This window comes from Trifolium pratense, linkage group LG1, assembly GCF_020283565.1.
Source record: "Trifolium pratense cultivar HEN17-A07 linkage group LG1, ARS_RC_1.1, whole genome shotgun sequence".
Lineage (NCBI taxonomy): Eukaryota > Viridiplantae > Streptophyta > Magnoliopsida > Fabales > Fabaceae > Trifolium > Trifolium pratense.
In genome coordinates, this window is record NC_060059.1 from 2,547,114 (window position 1) to 2,567,219 (window position 20,106).

The 20,106-nt window shown below is 32.4% G+C and overlaps 2 protein-coding genes across 4 annotated transcripts; both read right to left on the minus strand.

Annotated features, from left to right (window-relative positions):
- Window positions 1-6,611: 6,611 nt before the first annotated feature.
- LOC123900575 (IST1 homolog) lies at window positions 6,612-12,149 on the minus strand. Of its 2 annotated transcripts, XR_006806069.1 has the most exons (8): window positions 11,984-12,149; window positions 11,320-11,452; window positions 11,120-11,223; window positions 8,923-9,094; window positions 8,661-8,801; window positions 7,128-7,537; window positions 6,917-6,939; window positions 6,612-6,882 (listed from the first exon to the last, which is right to left on the minus strand). XR_006806069.1 is itself a non-coding variant. In XM_045951521.1 (7 exons), the coding sequence occupies exons 1-6, from the start codon at window positions 12,031-12,033 to the stop codon at window positions 7,163-7,165; spliced, it is 975 nt and encodes a 324-aa protein (XP_045807477.1). In that variant the 5' UTR covers window positions 12,034-12,149; the 3' UTR covers window positions 6,612-6,939; window positions 7,128-7,162. The 2 variants fall into 2 exon arrangements, 1 of the variants encoding a protein (XP_045807477.1); XM_045951521.1 differs by having other exon boundaries at window positions 6,612-6,939.
- A 1,954-nt stretch (window positions 12,150-14,103) lies between these two features.
- Window positions 14,104-17,533, minus strand: LOC123900597 (caffeoylshikimate esterase-like). Of its 2 annotated transcripts, none has more exons than XM_045951522.1 (8): window positions 17,071-17,533; window positions 16,925-16,954; window positions 16,163-16,292; window positions 15,925-16,071; window positions 15,336-15,466; window positions 15,024-15,161; window positions 14,733-14,831; window positions 14,104-14,577 (listed from the first exon to the last, which is right to left on the minus strand). In XM_045951522.1, exons 1-8 carry the CDS (start codon window positions 17,374-17,376, stop codon window positions 14,362-14,364), a joined length of 1,197 nt encoding a protein of 398 aa, XP_045807478.1. In that variant the 5' UTR covers window positions 17,377-17,533; the 3' UTR covers window positions 14,104-14,361. The 2 variants fall into 2 exon arrangements, with proteins under 2 accessions (XP_045807478.1, XP_045807481.1); XM_045951525.1 differs by having other exon boundaries at window positions 15,988-16,071; window positions 17,071-17,448.
- Between the last annotated feature and the right edge of the window lie 2,573 nt (window positions 17,534-20,106).

The following is a 20,106-nucleotide window of genomic DNA, read 5'->3' on the forward strand; positions in this document are numbered from 1 at the left end:
TCCAATGTTCATGTACTCTCTCCGATCATATATGCAAGCAACAAATAAAATAAATTTGAAAATCTCAAATATAAACGAAATTGTGCTATAATTATCATATTTATTGTCAACCTTCCAATTTTACATTCGATTTTCCAATTGTTTCATAAGCCTATCATCATTATTGATTTCTACTGAATCCAAAGTATTACATATTACTTCACTTCCATGTAAAAGTTCCTCTTTTAATTTTTTTAACATGTGCTTTTAGATAGAGCTGTCAAAATGAATCAGGCTACCGGGCTGGCCCACTAGTCCAGTATTTTAAGACTAGTTGGACCTCTAAAAACATAGAAGAAAACAACCGGACCTTTCTAGATCGTCCCATTGGGCCTATGTTTTTCATGGGCCATACTGGGATGGCTCACCGGCCCACTAAAAACTAAAGAAATATGAGGTTAGACGTTGTATTATTTGTTCTTGATATATGGTTTTCTTAAAAAATATGAAAGTTAGTCGGGCCGACCAATCGGGCCATGTAACCCTTTACTAATCAGGTTGGGCCTAGTTTCAACAACCCATAAACCTAACGGACCGAACCGCTTAAGCCCCTTTATATGTGTTAGTCCTCGGGCCGAGACAGACTTCCTTGACAACTCTACTCTTAAGACACATGTTAACACTTAACATGATCCTGTAATGTGCGATATATTAAATGTATCTACATTTTTACCCTATTAGCTGCGATTAAGGGACCTATTTCAATATTGTTTGGGAAATATTGAAATTGAAAGGGGAGAGTGAGAAGAGATGACACATCGCATATGCAAATGAGGTTTGAATGTTGGGTCGGGCATCATTCATTCATAATCATTGTGTCTATAAAGGAAATAGGATTCACTATCGTCAAATTTTTTACATTTCATGTATTTGTACCATATATCTAAAATGTTTTAGTTTTGTTTTCCCTAACTTAATAGTAGTGTATCGTTATCTTTTATATAAACTTGTATTAAATATAGGAATCAGAAGTTATTTTCAACAAAAATAAATAAATAAATATACACCGACAATAATTTTACACCGACAACTAATAATAACCATATTTTACTTCATGTCGCCCCATTTCACCCTCACTTTTTTTTATATGACATGATAAATTAATAGTTTTTTTATTTAATATGAGAAATTATTTTACACCGCCCGTAGATCTCCACTAAAGTCATTTTCAACTACAAGGAATCATAATCCGTATTTGAAGCCTTTCACCTTACATTTGACAACAGGCTAGAACATGCTATAATAATTCTATATAGTTCCAACAATAGTTGATGCATGTAGATATCGTAGTTTTCACCTTATTACAAAATTGTATTATACATGGTGGACCATTCTATTAATGAACTAACTTACCCAAAACAGAAAAGAGAAAACGATGAAGCTACTATGCATGATCATTTTTTCACCCTGCTTATGCATGCAGATAAAAACAGAGTAAGCATGGATAGCAATATTGCAACAACAAATTATATAGTCATAAATGAATTCAACCTCAATACCATGGGGCCTCCCTATACATTTTGCATGGAATTTATTTGATTCATAGATTGTACAAGTGTACCATGCTTTTTTTCATAGTTATGCACTGTTTAAGTTTTGAAGTTTTGCAAAGTGTTTAGTCTCATTCCAAACCCACCCACGTTGCAGAATTGAAACAATTTTGTATTATATTCTCCCGGTATATATGATAACACAGACAAGATTGATTTTACTTTTTATCTTCACAAGAGTAACACATCCTATCATTCAAAGTGCTTGTTTTTTTTGTTTGTACACTATGAGTTTAAAGTTTCTCTCGGTAACTTAGAATATTATAAAATATTTTTTATATTAATTTAGAGTATTTGTTAGGATCAGATTTTGTATTATTTATTATTATTTTGATTTCTTATTGATTTAAGATTTTCATTTTTTATTGATTATTTTGAGTCTGCGTATCTTTATAAATAGCGAAACTGGAAGGTTTATTAAGGGAAGGAAGAAAGTTTATAGCTTATGTTCAATAGGAACGAGACTATTCTAACAATTAAAAATGAAAAGCAAGCAGGAATTGAACCCACTAATGGGCCCACGCTTGGCGTTTACTCTAGCCCAATTGTCTCGGATTAGGAAAACATGAATCATATCGAGTCTTTCGTAATACATTGTTTTTTTAGTCATTAGCAATAATATTCAGAGCTCTTGTTATTCTATTTAATTATCTAAATCTCACAAATTGAACCATGGTTTGAGAATCCGATTGAAGCTCAACAACTCGATATCCACACTTTCTCGCCATAGTTAATCCTTTTAGAAATCCCCACAATTCTGCTACAAATACATTGGAGAGGTTTATATTAGACAACTCGAAAACCTTTTTATTTTAAGCAATAATAATTTTAATATTTTTAGTCAAAAATCAAAAGGAGGGTTTGGATTTACATGCACAAGGGTAAGCAAATCCGAAACCAGCCAATGGAAACATCTCCGCGCTTAAACAAAATTCAAGAAGGAAAACGACCCTTCATTTCAGCAAAATCAATGTGGCTTATCTTTCTTTCGGTGTAATGTAAGCATCACACGGTTGAATTGGGACTATACCCCTCCCCCCTTAAATCGGATTGTACATGCATGCAGGCCCTGATTTAGAAATTGACTATTGAGGGGGTCCTAATACTTATGACTCCCCTTCTTCTTTTTATCAGATTCTCAATAAATTAATCTATGCTTTTAACTTTCATATGTGATGTGTACTTTTTGTATTAATTATCATCTTTAATGCTCAAGATTTGTGGACAAATTGCATACGTATCTGTGGTTAAAAAAATATCGTCACGTTTGGTAAAAAAAGAAAAAATATCGGTTACGTTAAGATGTGTCCTTAATGTACATGTTAAAATATTTTATTTTAATATAAAAAATTTACATTTAATAATGTAAGAAATTCTGTATTTCAAAAGTTAAACTATATAAGTTCCTAAAAATAATCTTTATATATACTTTTATAACATGTGCTGTGCTATTAGGAAATTAACATTTTACGTAAAATAAAATAGTACTTCATCTGTCCAAAAATATAAAAGAAAACTGGTCAAAGAAAGTTAATGTATTTGGTTAAAAATTTAAACTAAATACATCAACTTTGCTTGATCAATTTTCTCTTATATTTTGAGATGGAGGGAGTATGAAATATACACTAATAATGTGAGTTAATGTTGTGGAATTACATATAAATAGTTAATGTTTTCTAACATGTGTGCCTTCCTAGCTTGCAATTGCCAAACATGTCAGCAATACCAAAACTTGGTTGATTTGGAGGTCACATAATGATACTATTTTTTCTTTCTTGATAGTGTTTTGCATTAAATATGCGGTGGATCAAATTCAGATTTTTTTTTCCTACTCTTTTTATTTAATGGAAAAAGAAAGTACTATAAAGAATAAACCGTATAGAAGTTAGATATTTTTTTCTCAAGTAATTTATTAGTTAGAAATTTCACCATCGAAGTTAGATTTACTACACATTAAAAAGAAGCAAAAATAAAGTGTCAAAACTCAAAAGAAATCAACAGACAAGCAAAAAACACCACCAATCAATGGTTTTTGAATAAAAATAGTGGTCTTCGTTGTTTGCATTATGAATGATATGTAAATCGATCATGTTGGATTGTGAGATAGGAGTTTGGGTTTTTACTCGTTTTGTTTTTAGGGGAGTACTTGTACTGATTTCCAGTGTATGAATATTACTATTTTTTTTTTAATGGCAAATATTATATTATAAAAAAAAAAATCAAAGTACAAATGGATACTAGAAGTACACTCCGCCAACATCTAACAACTTCTAAAATATATACACAGGCCTACAAGAAGGCACACCAAAAGCTAAATACATCTAACCCACCACCACAAGAAGATCTAAGGACCCCTCAGAGAGAGGGGCAAGGATCGACCACCGAGCAAGACCAACAGAAGAGGCCCTTAACCAACTAGACCTCACAAAGACCCAATTCAACACCCCGACAAACTCTATCGGTTCAAGCAAAAAATATGGTGCATACCCCACTCGTAAAAGGAACGGGGGGGCAAGGTTTTTACCTATGAATCAATTCCAAGATGAAAGTTTCACCCTATCGACCAGACACTTAATATAAAAAGTTCCTTTCGAAAAAAATGTCATTTCGAAAATTCCAGATAATCCGCACAATAGTTTGCCAAAATTAACATTCACCCTAACCTGTTTTTCCTACTGATCCACATTTCGGGTGTTAGTGTGTGATACTTGTAGTAGTGTATTTTGATGTTGAAATAGGTATGGTGTGAATAGTTACGGAGGCATGAGTGAAGAAATAGAGGAGCTCCCTATAGGTTGCGGAGAGCCGTGGCCCGTCCCTACGGGTTTAGAGTATCTTTTTATACTCTATTATCTATTATATTCATTATCCATTAAAAGAATAAAATAAAATAAAAAACCTTAAGATAAGTGAGAAAATAATGGAATTTTGAATTTTCTTTTGTGATAATGAGGATTTCATGACTTCAAGATATCGATGAATTTGTAATAATTGATAATTTCTTAGTTTTTTTGATAAATAATGAACTTCATGAAATAAGGGAACTAAAAATTTTGTGACCAAAATAATATTTGTAGAAGATATTAAATGTTAGTCATTTCAATGTTGACCGTTACAATCTTACAAAAGTAACAATTTTTGTGGTCATTGAGCAAAAATGTGTGACACTGGGCTAGTCCAAAACATCTATCTTTCATTATTTTTTAAAAATTCATATGAGATATACTCTATCTAAGTGTAGCTATCAAAAATAATATTAGAGGGATCCAAATTTGAATATGAATTCTTCACTTCTTCGCACTTAAGTGTGTGAGTCTATTTAATAGACTACTAAACCAAAAAAAGTAAAAGGAATATGAGTAACACTCATATTAATTTATGTAAATAAAGAATACATTATCAAAATCTGGAAAGTATGTATGGGAGGCTCCATTGGCAAATGTTATTGGTACCAATTAGGTTATCATCCCTCACACAACTCTACCAATCCAAATTTCTTTACTCTTCTGGTCTTGTTCACTTCTGTCTTTATCAGTTCCCCTGCAAACCTACGTTACATCTTTGTCACACTCACAAGCACATACTCTCTCTCTCTTTCTGATCACAGTGAGTAAATAGTACGGCTAAGTGTGCCTCTCACCCCAACAGAGCTACTTGCTGAAGTTTCATGCATAGGTACTGTGTGACTTTTGTGAATAAGACGACTGAAATTGTGTTACATGAGAGAAGTATAAAGTTGAGAAGTGTGATTATGTGCTAAGACTATACTATATACTACTAATAAGATAGGAGTGTATATAAACAATAGTACAAGACCTGAAAAAAAATCTCAATTCTGAGAAAATCTCTGCTTGCTAAAAGAGGGAGAGTGAGTAAGTGGCAAATGGGGTGAGTGATACATGATGTAGATGCAATAGAATAGATATATAGGTAGGTAACAGTAGCATGTAAAGTTGTTGTAGTATAGGGCAATAGAGTCTTATGTGAAACCTAGGGGTCTTAGGGTTAAGCCTGATGATGAGTCTGAGATATGGTTCACCTCTAGCTAGCTTGTGTTGTGTTGTGTGGTGACTACTCAAAGGAGTGTATGGTGTAGAGTCAGTGTAATATTGGTGTCCGGGAATGCCAACCAACAAGAATGTTTTGGTTCGTTTTCTGACTCAATTGGTGTGACTGTATTGTCCTGCCACTTCACCTCTTTTGGTGCTCTCTTAACCAATCATCTTTCACTCAGCCTCCCCATTCAGCATATGTATTCCTTTGTGTTTCTTTTCTTTATTTGTCCTCTTCTTTGTATACTCCTTAAAAATAATAGAGTTATACAATGTCAGTGTAAATATGTCTTACACTAACAAACAATAAAAACTCTCTACCTTGTCACTTCATATAATTAAATTCATTTAGAAATTACTTATGGTGAGATGACTAGACAAAATGAAAGACTTTAGTTAAACATGAATGTAAAGTTATTTTACATTTACATTGACATTGTAGGTTCATTAAACTAAAAAAAAAAAACTCTGTTCTATTTCTTTTTATGGTAACTCAGTTTCTATAATATTTATATACTCACTGACCGTTTCATTTCAAAATGCAATTTCTATAAGGTGAACCGAAGTACTATATAAGATGAGAAATTTTGAGGCTTTTGCTTTAATTTATGATGAAGAAATTCATTAATACTTATAATTTTTTTTCTAATAGGATTTCGTCTACTTTCATTAAGATTGTCTATAAATTTATTGTCCTAAGCCACTATGTTTGGTCTAGTGGTGAGGAATTTGTTTCTCTTAAATTGGGATTTTCTCGGTGGACGGTAACATGAAAATTGAAAAGTAACTGGGTAATAATTTAGGAGTTTTAACTCAATTTACACTAGCTAAATTCTTTCAATAACAGCTTAGCCAAGAAAGCCCCTACACTACATTCTACCATCTTACTTTGCTTCCACACCAAGTGTTCAAACTTGTGTTCAACGATTTATTATTGTGGTAATAAAAGTTTAACTAAACTGTCAAGGTATGCAAGGAAAAAATTAATAGTAATAAGGTAACAAGTTCATGGGATGATCATAGTAGTTTCTGAAATGTTTCAAATATGCAAAATACCACACATGACTACTAAAACCTTAGCTCAACATACACTTCCAAGTTATAATATATTAGCTCAACAAGCCAAAACGAAGACATAAACCGAATGTTTACGCTTGCCAAAGTAGCTTTCTCCATCAGTCATGATCTTTCCCCCAGCATTGATCTTAGCTGTGTACGAGGTTCCTATTGTTACCATCAGAGAACTTGACTTTACCTTTTGTTGCGTTAACAAAACAATCCACGCACATATTGAAGATCTGTTGTTCTCACCCCATGTCAGGATTAACAAGGTGCAGCACTCAAATTGTGCAAACGATAGAACAATTATGAAAATTTACGTACATACTTGCATTAACATCTTTCACTTATCATGCATGATAATATACATGTATTGAATATAAAATGTACAATAAATACCGCATTAAGGTCTTAACGAAGTTCCAACCTTGGATACCAAGCAGAGTTCATCGATTTAGATAACTATGAAGATTCACCTTCCAGCTTCAATGATCCAAAGTTAGTATGGACAAGTGACGCTGCGGCACGAGCAGCTGCAGTTGCACGATCTGCTGAAGCAATGGCAGCCCGAGCCTTCTCTAATATATCCGAGGGGTTGAATATAGTCTCACTTTTAGCATCTTTAACGTGGACATTGTTATTATTGTTCTCAATTTCGTTGGTGATCAGCCAAGAATTATTGTTGGAAGGGATGGACGCTTCAACGTGTACATGTTCTTGTTTATCATGCATTGATTTGATAGAATGTTCTGTGATACGAGCTGATGAATTATTAGAACTGTTTTTGCTGGGAGAGTGAGAAACTGCAGCTCCAACACCAACTTGCTTTGATCCACCCTACAGGTAATATGAGAAAATCATTAAGAAAATCAAGAAAAACTGAGGGAATTAACATCAAGTGTATTGCACTCAAATTCATCAACATGGTCTAGGAAAGAGTAAACCCGTGATTGAGATGTTACTGATAAAACACAAACCACTAGTCACCAGTGTCAAGTAGTGAAAACAATTTGACAGCAAAATTACTAAAAAAAATAATAACAATAATAAATGAATCTTCATGGTAAAAAAATGTCATCGAATCATGTTATGTACGGATGTACCCTGACACAAACGAAAAAATTACAACACCCTGCATTAGCAGGTAAAAAAACAGACAACGGGATTCAGCCACTACAGCACATCTACTGATACACCAGGTGCAAACAGAACTGAAAATCAACTGCACAAAAATACCAGCAGAAAACAAGACCACAACAAACCCAAGAAAACCTGCTGCTAAAATCAAATGACAGCATAATAACGGCCCCTTAAAAGCTCTCTAAAAAACAGATCCAACACTTAATTTAAAACCAAAAAAAATCAATCCCCAGAAAGGAGGGAAATGAAAAAACTAGCCAGTAGAAAGCAGAAAAACAGCAAGCTAGGGATCCAACTCAAATTTTAAGATGGAGTAAGATTTTATCCAAGATCTACTGGGCCACCCTTTATAGTGTCACTCAGGTCATACTCTAGATGTTCAGTCTTGGGCGTGTTGAGTGTGTTTAGAGTTCCGCGTTTCATATGAAAATGTGGTGGGTAATCCTCACCTTACAAGTCAATTTCTAGGGGGTTAAGTTCAACCCAAATTCTAAGAAAAAACGTAGTAGAAATACGAGGCGATTTTCGAAAAATACTCAACATAGCTAGAGTCACTTTTCAATGCTCATGCTCATGCAAGAACTGTCACATCAAGAGGCAAGGAGTACAAGGTAGGGATGAAATTTGCAATAATTCCATATGTCGGAATCAGGGATGAAGGTGATAGAAGGATCATTAGAGTTGCACAAGCGAGATCTTACAGATGCCAACTACCATCAATGACAGATGCAAAATATCATAAGAATCTAGTAGTGAATAACATAGTTTTGATGTCGAACAATTAAAGGTGAAATAGTGAGACATTTGTTGATCAAGTTACCAGGAGATCTTCATGATTTTTCCTAAATTCTGCTGCAGTTTTAGAAGAGTCCCATGCAAGATTGTATTCTTCTGCAATATCTGTCAATACCTTGAGTTTTACCTCTCCAGATGGAGCACTAACTGAAAGCTTTTCAATTATCTGAAATAATAATATCAAAACAGATATACTAGTGTCAGTATTATTCAATTGTTAATACTCCAGTATAATCAATAGTGGTTTGGTGTTCTCCATTGAGAAACGACAGCTAAAGATAACTCACTGTGCGGTTCACGCCTGAATCCGGACGAAGTTCAGATATTGCAGAGACAAATTCTTTTCCATATTTAGTAGTAAACAAGTTCTTGATGTGCAATAAGTCTGGTATATCAGAACATCTAGGAGCAGAAAAAATTATACTTGCAATGGCTTCTCGCAATTCCGGGGGGCATTCCCTATTATGTAGAGAAGGAAGGCTTAGAGTTTGATTAGAAGAACAGTATTACTCTAAATTGTACCCAAAAAAGTGACTGTTTGGAAACTCAATTAAGCACTAAAATAAATATTCTTAACACTAAAAATGATTTTGTGTGATGTTCTATAAATACTAACTAAATCGAAATAAGTGAATAAGTGCTGGAAAAATATTCCATGAATGGGAATTCACAAAATGCCTTTCGCAACAATTAAAATTATTTAGAACATCACATATTCAATGTTTCAGTTAGGAGTGGCACATCTTACAGGGTAGGAAACATCAACATATGCACAAAACATGAAATACAAGTAACTCTATGGGTGCATGCATATGTACACTGAGGTAAAACACAAGCAAAACAGCACAAGATAAATACTTCACAGCACAACCTTTTGTCCTATATATTGTTCGGTGCTCAATACACGCCATTACAAAATAATGTAACACTTACTACAATTAGCTTTATACAATTATACAGCACAATATTAATTTCGCACTAAATATCATATGTGTAATTATCTTAATATTATGTAAAGGAAAAAGCTAACATGTGCCCTAAGAGCACATTTTAAGATACTTCATATAGTAATTTTGTCTTAAAAGTTGTGCATTCAACTTTTATAAAGTCAAAATCTTGTTTTTTCCAATACAAAGCTTCCATTTTAAGCTCCTTAGCATGTGCCCTTAGGGCACAATGTTAGCAAGACCCTTATGTAAATATGTGAATGTATGTGTGTGTGTGTGTGTGTCTGTGTGAGTGTATAGAGAGAGAGAGTGTGTGTGGAGCGGAGGCGTGCCACGATGGGTAGGTCTGTAGTGGAGCAGTCAGTGATAGTGGCCGCTCTAGCCGGGATAGCAGGCGGAGCAGGTTTTTAGACCACTTTCCTTTTTTAATGGAAAAATAGAAATTTCCCCTAAAAATTAAAACATTTTTAGGGTAATTTGGGGTTTTCGCTTAACCCTAACTCTTCTCGGCATCGATCATTATTCTGCTGTTTCCTTCTTCCCTTTTGTTTCTCTGCATCGACGAGCCTTTCTTCTCTTTGCTTTTTTTTTTTTTTTTGTTGGTAACAATAGTTTTTTTCTTTTTGATGGATTTATATAGTATAAATCATACAAATCATTTGGGATGGTAAATTAATTATTTAGATAAAAATAAATTTTCAAATAGCGGCTATCCACCATACACTATCCCAATTTTGGGGTTGGTCACTCCGCACTGCAATCCGGGATTGACTACCTAGGGGCTAGGATTAGAGAGAGCATGGTTGTTGAGTAAAACATGAAAAATGAATGAGTATTTTTGTCGTTTAAAGTATGTTTCTAGAATGAGATGAATTGTCGCATACTTTGTTTTGTTGAGTATCAAAATAAAATTTTATGGTTTTGTCCTATGTCTATATTTGTTCGGCCTATTGATCATTTTAAAAATAAAACGTGGAACAAAAACTTTTGCTTTGTCCAATCCCTCGCTTCTTAGCAAATCAAATAATAAAAGACCACAAATTATGTTTTCCCTCCGTAGGGTTTTTATTCAAATCAATTTTTACGAATCAAGTTTAAAACCTCATGTTTCGCACCATTTATGTTCAGAAACGTGTATTTTACCCTTTTGTACCCTCATGAAAATTCATAAACAATGTATTCGTAAATAATTGAGTTTGAACTGAAAATAAAGAGGTCATACTGCAATTTTGTACTGATTTCATAAGAAATTTGCCAATAGAGTACACCCTCTTCCCATTGTTACTGTTTTCTAATGTATTGAAAAAAGAATAGTCGATCGTGAAATATTGGGATACAGGGACATAGATAAAGTGATCACTCTATGTCATATTTTAGCAAAATTGCATTAAAAACTACAAAACAATAATTAGAATGCAACAGAAATTTGTGGATGCAAGAAAAAACACAATGTGATTTGCATGAGTACCGAATTTCATGTATACTAACCATATACAAAATGTCCAATAAGAACAAACTTTAAGACCTATGGACTTACTTCTGGCTCTCAATTATAGGAACACGTGCAAGGACAAATTCACAGAATAACTCCAATATTTCATATGCAGCCCATATATTTTGTTCTCGTATGATATGCTCCACCTATTTAAATCAATACAAATAACAAACAACTAGTCAAAACAAAGAGGAAAAAAGACCAATAACGTAGCAGCCATTCACAAAGATTCGAAGGATTACCCGAATCCTAGCAATCGGCTCTTGGCCAGCCTGCAAAAATTGAGATATCTCCTTGCGCATTTGTTTCAGTTGAACATCTCTCTTGTTTTGTAACAACTTCATGCGTGAAATCGCCAGGTTCAGACATGTTTTGCTACAAGATTTAAAAAGAATGAAAAACATTATGTTTAGTGTTTACTGTTTAGTACAAACATGCACATTGAGAATGAATCTGAAGAACAATCTGTGAAAAACACTCGCTCAAATGATTCATTACCAAAGTACTCCTATATAACAAAACATCTTAGTATTCACAAATCACACCATAGATTGTTTGTTATGCAAACCATCCATCCATGTACTAAGAATCCTAGGTCAATTCCAATAACAGTAGTAAAACCTAATAACACAAAATCTGAATAAACCTCAAATCAAATCAAAATGGAAATTGAATTTTTATGCAATAAACAATTTAATTACTATTTGAACAAGCATATGATCAGAAAAATGATGGAAACTTAATTAAGAAACCTGTAATCGGATTAATTCGCAAATCCAATGCATAAACCCTAAAAATTGAAGCTTTATAACAAAATATTGTATCCCAAAATGCGAAATCGGGTATAACAGTAAAACAAAAATGTAGGAACAAAAAAGAGGGATGAATTAGAGAGAAATGAATCACCATCGAGTGGAAAAAACGCCTCTGTTAAAGAGTTGATTAAGAAGTGACATTTTGGTGAATTTAGTTGCCACTGTTAACTCCCAACTTACGGCAGCGACGGAGCAAAAACCACCACGCTTCCTCTTCTGGATTTTTTTGCTTCCAATTTTATATATTCACCATGTTTTTTGTCATAACTTAAGGACAAAAAAGGATAACAATTTTTATTTTTTTACTAAGAATTTAATTAAAAATAAATTCACCATATTTTAGTATATACCAAATTAAATATTCATCAATTTTGTTGAGATGAATAATATGCTGAACCTTAGTTTTTTATTGCTATTACTTTTTTTAAACTTTGATTTCAATGTATTTTGGTTAGTTTTTCTTAGATGAAGTGTTAAATATTTCAGAAATTTGTAAATATTTGAGATTTTGAATTTAAATTTGGATAAATGTGTTCGGTATAACAATATTAACATTGTTGTTTGAGTTATGTTTTTTAAACTTCAAAAACCAAAAATCAGGATGAGAGAAAATCTTTTACATCTCTCTAAAAACCAACTCCTATTATGATTTCTCTTCTCTCTACCAATTCTATCTAGATCATTTAAAAAGTGGTGACTCATTATCTTAGGTAACTGCTAATATATTGATTCCAAACTAATGATACGTGAGTTTTATTTTTTAAAAAAAAAGTTATGCTAATCTTCTACATTATTTATTTTTTGAATTATTGTTTTCTTCCTATTTTTTGAGTTAAGATAAATTTAAGTCAAATTGATCTGAAGCAATTAAACATTGTTTGTTTTTTTGAGTTATGTTAATCCTCTACGTTGTTTATTTTTTTAGTTATTTATTTAGTTATGCTAATTTTAATATCTAACATTTTAATCTTAAGGGCTCGTTTGACTCAGCTTTTTTTTAGAACTTATGCAAACAGTTTATGCAATATAAATTAGGTTTTATGCTATTTTATAAGTTCACACTAGTGAAAATTATAATTTTATAAGTTATTTTATCATAAACTATATTGACAAACTTATAATATAATATATAAAAATTGCATAAGTTGTCTGCATAATCTATAAAAAAAGCTGGGCTAAATGAGCTCTAAATATTATTTATTTATTTAAACTAAATATTTATTTTGTTATGTTAATCTTAATATTTGTTTTATTGAGAAAGAATACGAGAATGTCACATGTACTTTTTATTTTAAGAAAAACAAATATATTTAAATAAATAAATATAGATCTTACCAAAAAAAAATATAGATATAATCATATAGATTTTTGTTTTGAGCAAGATAAATATACATAATATAGATTTATATATTACTTTTTTTTTAAAGGAAGATATAGATTTTTTATTTTTTTTCTGACAAAGGAAGATAAAGATGTTTTTTTTTTTACAGGAAGATATAGATGTTATATACGTATAAATGTGTGGGAGTATTTTTTTTTTTTACATATATGTGTTACGTAATAGTTAAGAAATATAAAAAACAAAACAAACTTTTTCCTCCAGTTAGGATAGTGAAAATATATACGTAAGTCCTCAAAATATTTTGTCAAAAAAAGTCCTCAAACTTTCTTCCATATATTCACCGAAACAAGAAAGAAAGTCTCTCATCACTCTACTGCTGCCAAAACATGGAAGATCATCAAGCCAATGTGATTGCTGTGAAGGAAGGATCAAAATCCTCTAATGAAATTAACCCAATGGAAGATGAAGTGATTGTTGTGAAGGAAGAATCAAAATCCTCTAATACAATTAACCCTAGGTATATACTCAATCCCTTTAATTTACTATACTAATTTTTGCTTTTTATTTTTTTTAATATTAAATGACTAAATGTCGAATTATTATATTTTTTATAAAAACAATTCAACATATTTCCACTATTTCTTAGCATCATAAAATGATAATATCATCATTTTTTTTTTAAAAAAAAAAACATATATTCACTATTTTCAAAGACCGTGAAATAGAAAGAATAATGTGCTTGATATTTGAAATATTCATTTGGAAATTCGAGTATTCAACATTGGGTTTGGAATAAAATTGGTATTGCAGCAAATCTTATATGTGTATATTTCCACATGCGGTAAAGGGAATAAATGTTATAGCTAAACTAATATAAGAATTGGACTTTTCATATCTTACCAATTATTACACTTAACAACTCTTTACTTATACAAGTCAAACATAGCAGAAAATAGCTTACTCATCACACTAACAATTCTATCTAAGGCAACTCCAAGTCCTTAAGTCACTTGGGTCTAACTCTATTCTTCTTGAGTCATGATCACATGTATACAATTGAAAGTTAAAATTGATATGTGCACCTTACTACCATAATAAAATTCTTAAATACATTCCATCACTCTCAATTATCTTGTGCACCTAAATTCAAGCCACGAGATAATGTCACTATGGACAGCAGAAATTCTTTCATCAGGTTCACCTTCCATAATGCCATGGTACCCTCCTTCATAGATCTTTAGTGTCTTATCTTTGCTAGATGCTTTCTCATACAGATATTGGCTCACCAATGGATCTGTCACCTTATCCTCTGCTCCATGAAGAATCAATAATGGAGCTGAAACCTGAAATTATATATGATTAATAATATATATATATATATATATATATATATATATATATATAACATCACAATGACTGCATACATAAAACACAACTATAGTATAGGAAAAATCCAACTATGCAAGTAACAAAAAAGTGAGCAAATGCAAAAACTAACCTTCTCTAACCGTGACTCAATATCCTGAGTGGCACGTAAGAGTTCCATGCCAGTTCTTAACCGCGTTTGATCATCGTAAGAAATAACATTGTATCCGGCCTATAAAAGAAAAAATCAACACGTAATTAGTTTGGAATAGAGTGCAAAACTGCAAATTTTTAAGGACGCATTTTTCATCCAAATTTTTGTATGATCAGTCATGTATGTTAGAGCTCACTCCTGCATATGAAATCAAAATATAATAATGGCTAGGTAAGCATTGAAGAATAAGGGATTGACAAAGTGACCAACCCATTTTCTCTTGCCAGGTTCTCGGATAATCAGCGCAGTTAGATCCTTATAAGGGAAAAGTTTTGCCTTTGGCATCATTTTAGACAAGAAAGTTAACACCTTCAAAATTGTAGTTGATGGTAACATGCCTTCTGAAATCTTTATATCCAAACAAGAACAACAAATTAGGCTTCATGCAACACATGCTATTTCAATCTAGAAAGTTTGTTCTTCAAATGATGGATAGTTTCATGTTCCCATAGATTGATCTTGAACACTGTAATATTGAAACTAGTAAGTGACATCAAATGCAACACATAGGAATGGACATACCTTACACATTGGAGCAACAAGGATTACTCCATCCCAATCATTTGGTTGCTTCAAATGAGCTTTAAGAGCAATTGCTCCACCCATTGACTGTCCAAAAATAAATTGTGGCAAATCTCTCACCTCAGGTCTAGCTGTCGATACAAATACATGTAAAGGAAATAAGCAAGCAAGTAGTATTCAGTTAGTAACAAAACTGATTTTTCTGTTAAGAGCAAATAGTTAGTAACAGAATCCAGTATAATGCTCTATGTATATCTTTAGCGTGTATCATATATCAGAAATGGCAGTAAACTCGCAGTCAAATGCGCTGATGCAACCAATTGCGGTTGCAGAGAGAATAAAACCCCTAATATCAAAGCTCAAATTGCAACCATGGACCTTTTATTTAAAAATCAATGATGGCAAAAAGCATCAGAAGTTTTTTTCTACATGATCTTCAACAGAACCTTCATTCTCTCCTTTTCCTAGTACTATAGTTTCTTAGAATTCAAATATTTTTACACATCAATGTTAACAAAAGTACTTATTTTCACATAGATTGCAACAATGATCGATGTAACATCAGGAATGTTAATATTAAAGCTCATACCTTTAATTTTTGTATAAAATTCTATAGCATCATCGACCAAATCATCAAAACTTGGTATATAACCATGTAATCCTTCAGATAAACCGAAACCGGGAAAATCCATTGCAAAAACACCAAACCCGGAAGCAGCAATTCGCCTGGCAATACCTGAACAAAAATAAAAATTTATCCTACCTCACCAAATTTGATAACTTTCTAGCTCTATTAAAAAAATCAACAACACAGTACAAAGACATACCTTCAAAGAAGAAAGTGCAAGTACTGCCATATCCATGACAGAAAAACAAAGCCCCTTTGATTGCAACTCCATGTTCTGGCATCCAACTTTTGCAGAAAATCTCCAATCCTCTCGAATTCCTTTCATACCACTAATAACCAAAATTAATAAATTAACATCACCCATCTTATAATTAGAAAGAATTATCTATAAATCCTATAAAACTGACTTGTAAGTCGAATGACCCGATAGCTCATAGCGGTTTGCCCGATGATTTTTGGATTGGATGGACTCTGATACTATCTTAGAATTTTGGTATAGTCTAGAAAAATAAATTTAGGGAAATGTCGATTATTCGGAGTTCAAAAAAGTTGATTACCATGAGTGTATGTGTATATTACACTTTATATAGTGATCCTAAATAATCTAACAAATCTTGTAAGTTGTAACAACCTATAACCATCAAACCCGATCGAGCACCCACACATAAAATGTCCTCACAACCAAACTAAGCTTTTAGGTGGAGATTTGGTGTCCCATCTCTTATGATCCGAGCGCATTTGACCCTATTTTCTCCCGAGCTTTCCCGAACTCCCCAACAGTTAACAATGGGACAATTTAACCATCAACAACTACTAACACTTTTCACACTTAACATATTTCACAATTTAATATACTACCCACAATTTAACCATCAACTACTAATTCTTTATATTAGTAAAAAAAAAAACTAATTTTTTATATTTCACAAAAAAAAACATATAAAGAAAATAAAAAACTTACTTCTTGAGTTATGATCCCAGCAGGTGCAGTCTATTAAACAGAGAAAGAAATTAAACCATAGAAGTTATATGAATCTAATAATCTAAATGGAATATAAAATGAAAAAGTGTGAGGTAACTTAATTAGTAATTAGTAATTACTACTACCTTGAATAAGAAATGATCTAGTTGCTGATGCACATGAGTAAAGGCTTCTCGAACCTGTCTACGAGAGGGTGCAAAATCAAGGTTAAGAGAAGCTATAGAATTCAACTCATCACTGATACCTTCAATGGTTGACTTTTTCTTTGCGCTCACTCTAAGTGTTGTTTTTGTAGTGTTTGGTAATTTCTTGAGTTTGGTTGAAATGGGTATTGGACATAGATGATGGTGATTTTGAGGATTGTGTTCTAAGGGTAAAGAGAAGTGGTTTTGTGATCCGAATCGGTGTGTCGCAGTCAGAGATAGCTCCATTGTTACAGAGCTTGAACACTGCACGTGGTGTTTTTTGTTTTGAACGATGTTGAATTAAGGAAAGACTTCGATTAATTGTGCGTGGCAATATGTGTAATTTACGTTGTTGTTGTCAACACACGTTTTTGTACCGTCAAAAACAAAAACACGTTTTCAAGTTTTGACTTGTTGAATAGTACTATCAACGATATGAGATCAGGTTCCCTCCATTTGTTATCTCTCTATTTATTCTCCATTTAGAGAGAGATGGACACAAGAAAAAAGTAGTGGGGTTCACAAATTAGTGGGACCCACTTTTAATGGGTCCCACTAATTCTTAATGTGTCTATCTCTCTCCAAATGGAGAATAAATAGAGGGATAATAAATGGAGAGAACCCAAACTCCAACGATAGATAGGGCAGAAATCAGAAAATCATAAACCTTGGTGGTAGTCAATGAAAAATTAATATTTGGTTCTTCCGAATGATTCATTTTACGGATTCATTAACCACTTGAATCTAATATCTTAGTTTAATTCTTGACAAAGTGAAACCTTTGTTTTGTGCTGGTTGAAAATACAAAGAAAAAAGAGTTGAAAATATCTTAGTTTAAAACATCATAAACAACTTTTTTTTTTTGTAAGAACATCATAAACAATTTAAGAAAATAGAATTATCTTAATAAAAATTAAATATAAGTTTAGGATTCTACAAAAAAAAAGGTGTAAAATTCAAAACTTTTATATACATCAGAGGCATTCGGATTGTAGAATTTGAGCATAATATTTTTTATAAAGAAAATACAATTAAAGGGGTTAAGGGGGTATGAGAGGCTTGAATGGAGAAAATCACAAAATTGAAGTCTAAATTTATTAATTGGGCCTCTAGTTAGTTACATGGATTCCAAATAGCTTATAGCCTTTTAGCTTGGGCCGAATGTTACAAATTAGATTGCACCTGCCCGAATTTCAAAAAAAATTTCATCCCACTACCCACTTTCTCACCCACCCCTTGGAAATTCTATTTTTGTCCTTGGTCAAAAAATTCGGAACGCGTTTTCCGAATTTTTTTAGTTCAAATTTGGAAAAAATTCGGAAAACACATTCCGAAGTTGTTTTTGAAGACAAAAAAAATTTCGGAAAACGCGTTGCGAATTTTTTGACCAAGGGCAAAGATGGAATTTTCAGGGGTGTGGTGAGAAAGTGGGTAGGTGGGATGAGAAATTATCCCGAATTTCTGTACATTGATCAAAGCCCTTCCTAAAAGCACAATTTTTTTTTACAGGAAAAAGAAAAATTCAAAACTTATAACTAACTAATTATACACAGTAGATGAAGAGTGTTGGCTATTAACTTTAGTAAGCATCAGATTGGTTTGAGGGTATTTTTTGAAGAAGTTGGTTTGACGGTATTGGATAGGAGAAGAGCATATGAGAGGGACTACTTAAATTGGGGGCGTTTGTTTCAAGGTTGTTAATTTTACTCTCAGGAATCATATTCCCAGGAAATAATAATGGGAACTTTATTCCCAGGTATTTTACAAAAAACATGTTTGGTTCATATTAACTACATTCCTAGGAATTATTGATAAAAGTGGGTAAAAGAGAAGTTATTGGAAGTTATTTAAAATGTATTCCCATTTTCATGGGAACTTTTCTTTCTCACCCATTTCCTTGGGAATAAAATCATGGGAATAAGAGAAGTTATTGGAAGTTATTTTATTCCAAGGAAACTTCATATCCAGGAATAATTTCATGTCAACCTTACAACAAACATGGGTATATTTATTCCAACCCATATATTCCCAGGAATATTATTCCTAACCTTGAAACAAACACCCCCTAAGATCTTTGTTTCAATTTTTACATGTGAAAGAGCAAAATCTTTTATAATTTTTTTTTTAATGAAGTGATAAATACAACTGAAACTCACACATATAATTATGAGGTTTTTGATTCGAACTAAAAAAAGTTCATTATCAATTGAGTTACCCCACATATTTTCTAAAGTGTATAGTTTAATATAAGAGGGGTGTGAAGTGTAATTCAACCTTCTTTAAATGGAGGGGAGTGTAATTTACTCTTTGTTTAATATTTAGACTTAAATTTTTATTTATTTAATGTGACCTTAGTGTATATATTTGATGTAAAGCACATACACAAATACGAGTATATGATGCAATGTAATTTTTTTTTTACACATAAATGAAAGACAAATGAATAATAAGTTGCACTGCTAACCCATTTTTTATTGGCAAGATCAATCTTCTTAAAAACAACATTAATAGACCTATGCGACACAATATTGTTATGCATGACCTTTTGAACTCTTTACATAAGACTCACAACCTCTGGTGCTATGAAGCTAAAAGTGTCAAATGCAAATAATGTAAAATCATTTTTATTGTCAAAACTTGTTTTCTCATGTTTAGCCACTTTGCTTGGAGCACTGAGCAGCTTTGAGAGTTGTCTATCCAATAGTAAAAAACTCAGTCCTCCATCCCATGGGTGACGAAACTTCAATCAAGTCCACACATGCATGTTTTTCTCCTATCCACTTATTCTCAATAACATCTGTCGCCCTGAGAGTCAATATTCCATTTTGTGGATCGGTCAAAAAATTCGCAAATGCCTCTTGTTTCAAACAGTCTAAGAAGTGTTCATGCGAATAATAGAATAAATCAATTCAAATATATATCTTTGTTGGGGAGTTCGTGGGAGGAATTAGGTTAATGAGTTATAAATTTATCATT

What these genes read in the sequence shown, in the direction of transcription:
- LOC123900575 (XM_045951521.1), bottom strand. Translation starts at nt 12,033, where the DNA reads ATGTCACTTCTTAATCAACTCTTTAACAGAGGCGTTTTTTCCACTCGA. An exon ending in AGCCGATTGCTAGGATTCGG is followed by an intron (nt 11,224 to 11,319) that starts GTAATCCTTCGA and finishes TGATTTAAATAG; the next exon opens with GTGGAGCATATCATACGAGA. An exon ending in ATTCAGGCGTGAACCGCACA is followed by an intron (nt 8,802 to 8,922) that starts GTGAGTTATCTT and finishes TTATTATTTCAG; the next exon opens with ATAATTGAAAAGCTTTCAGT.
- LOC123900597 (XM_045951522.1), bottom strand. Translation starts at nt 17,376, where the DNA reads ATGGAGCTATCTCTGACTGCGACACACCGATTCGGATCACAAAACCAC. An exon ending in ATTTTATACAAAAATTAAAG is followed by an intron (nt 15,467 to 15,924) that starts GTATGAGCTTTA and finishes TTGTATCGACAG; the next exon opens with CTAGACCTGAGGTGAGAGAT. An exon ending in TTGAGTCACGGTTAGAGAAG is followed by an intron (nt 14,578 to 14,732) that starts GTTAGTTTTTGC and finishes ATATAATTTCAG; the next exon opens with GTTTCAGCTCCATTATTGAT.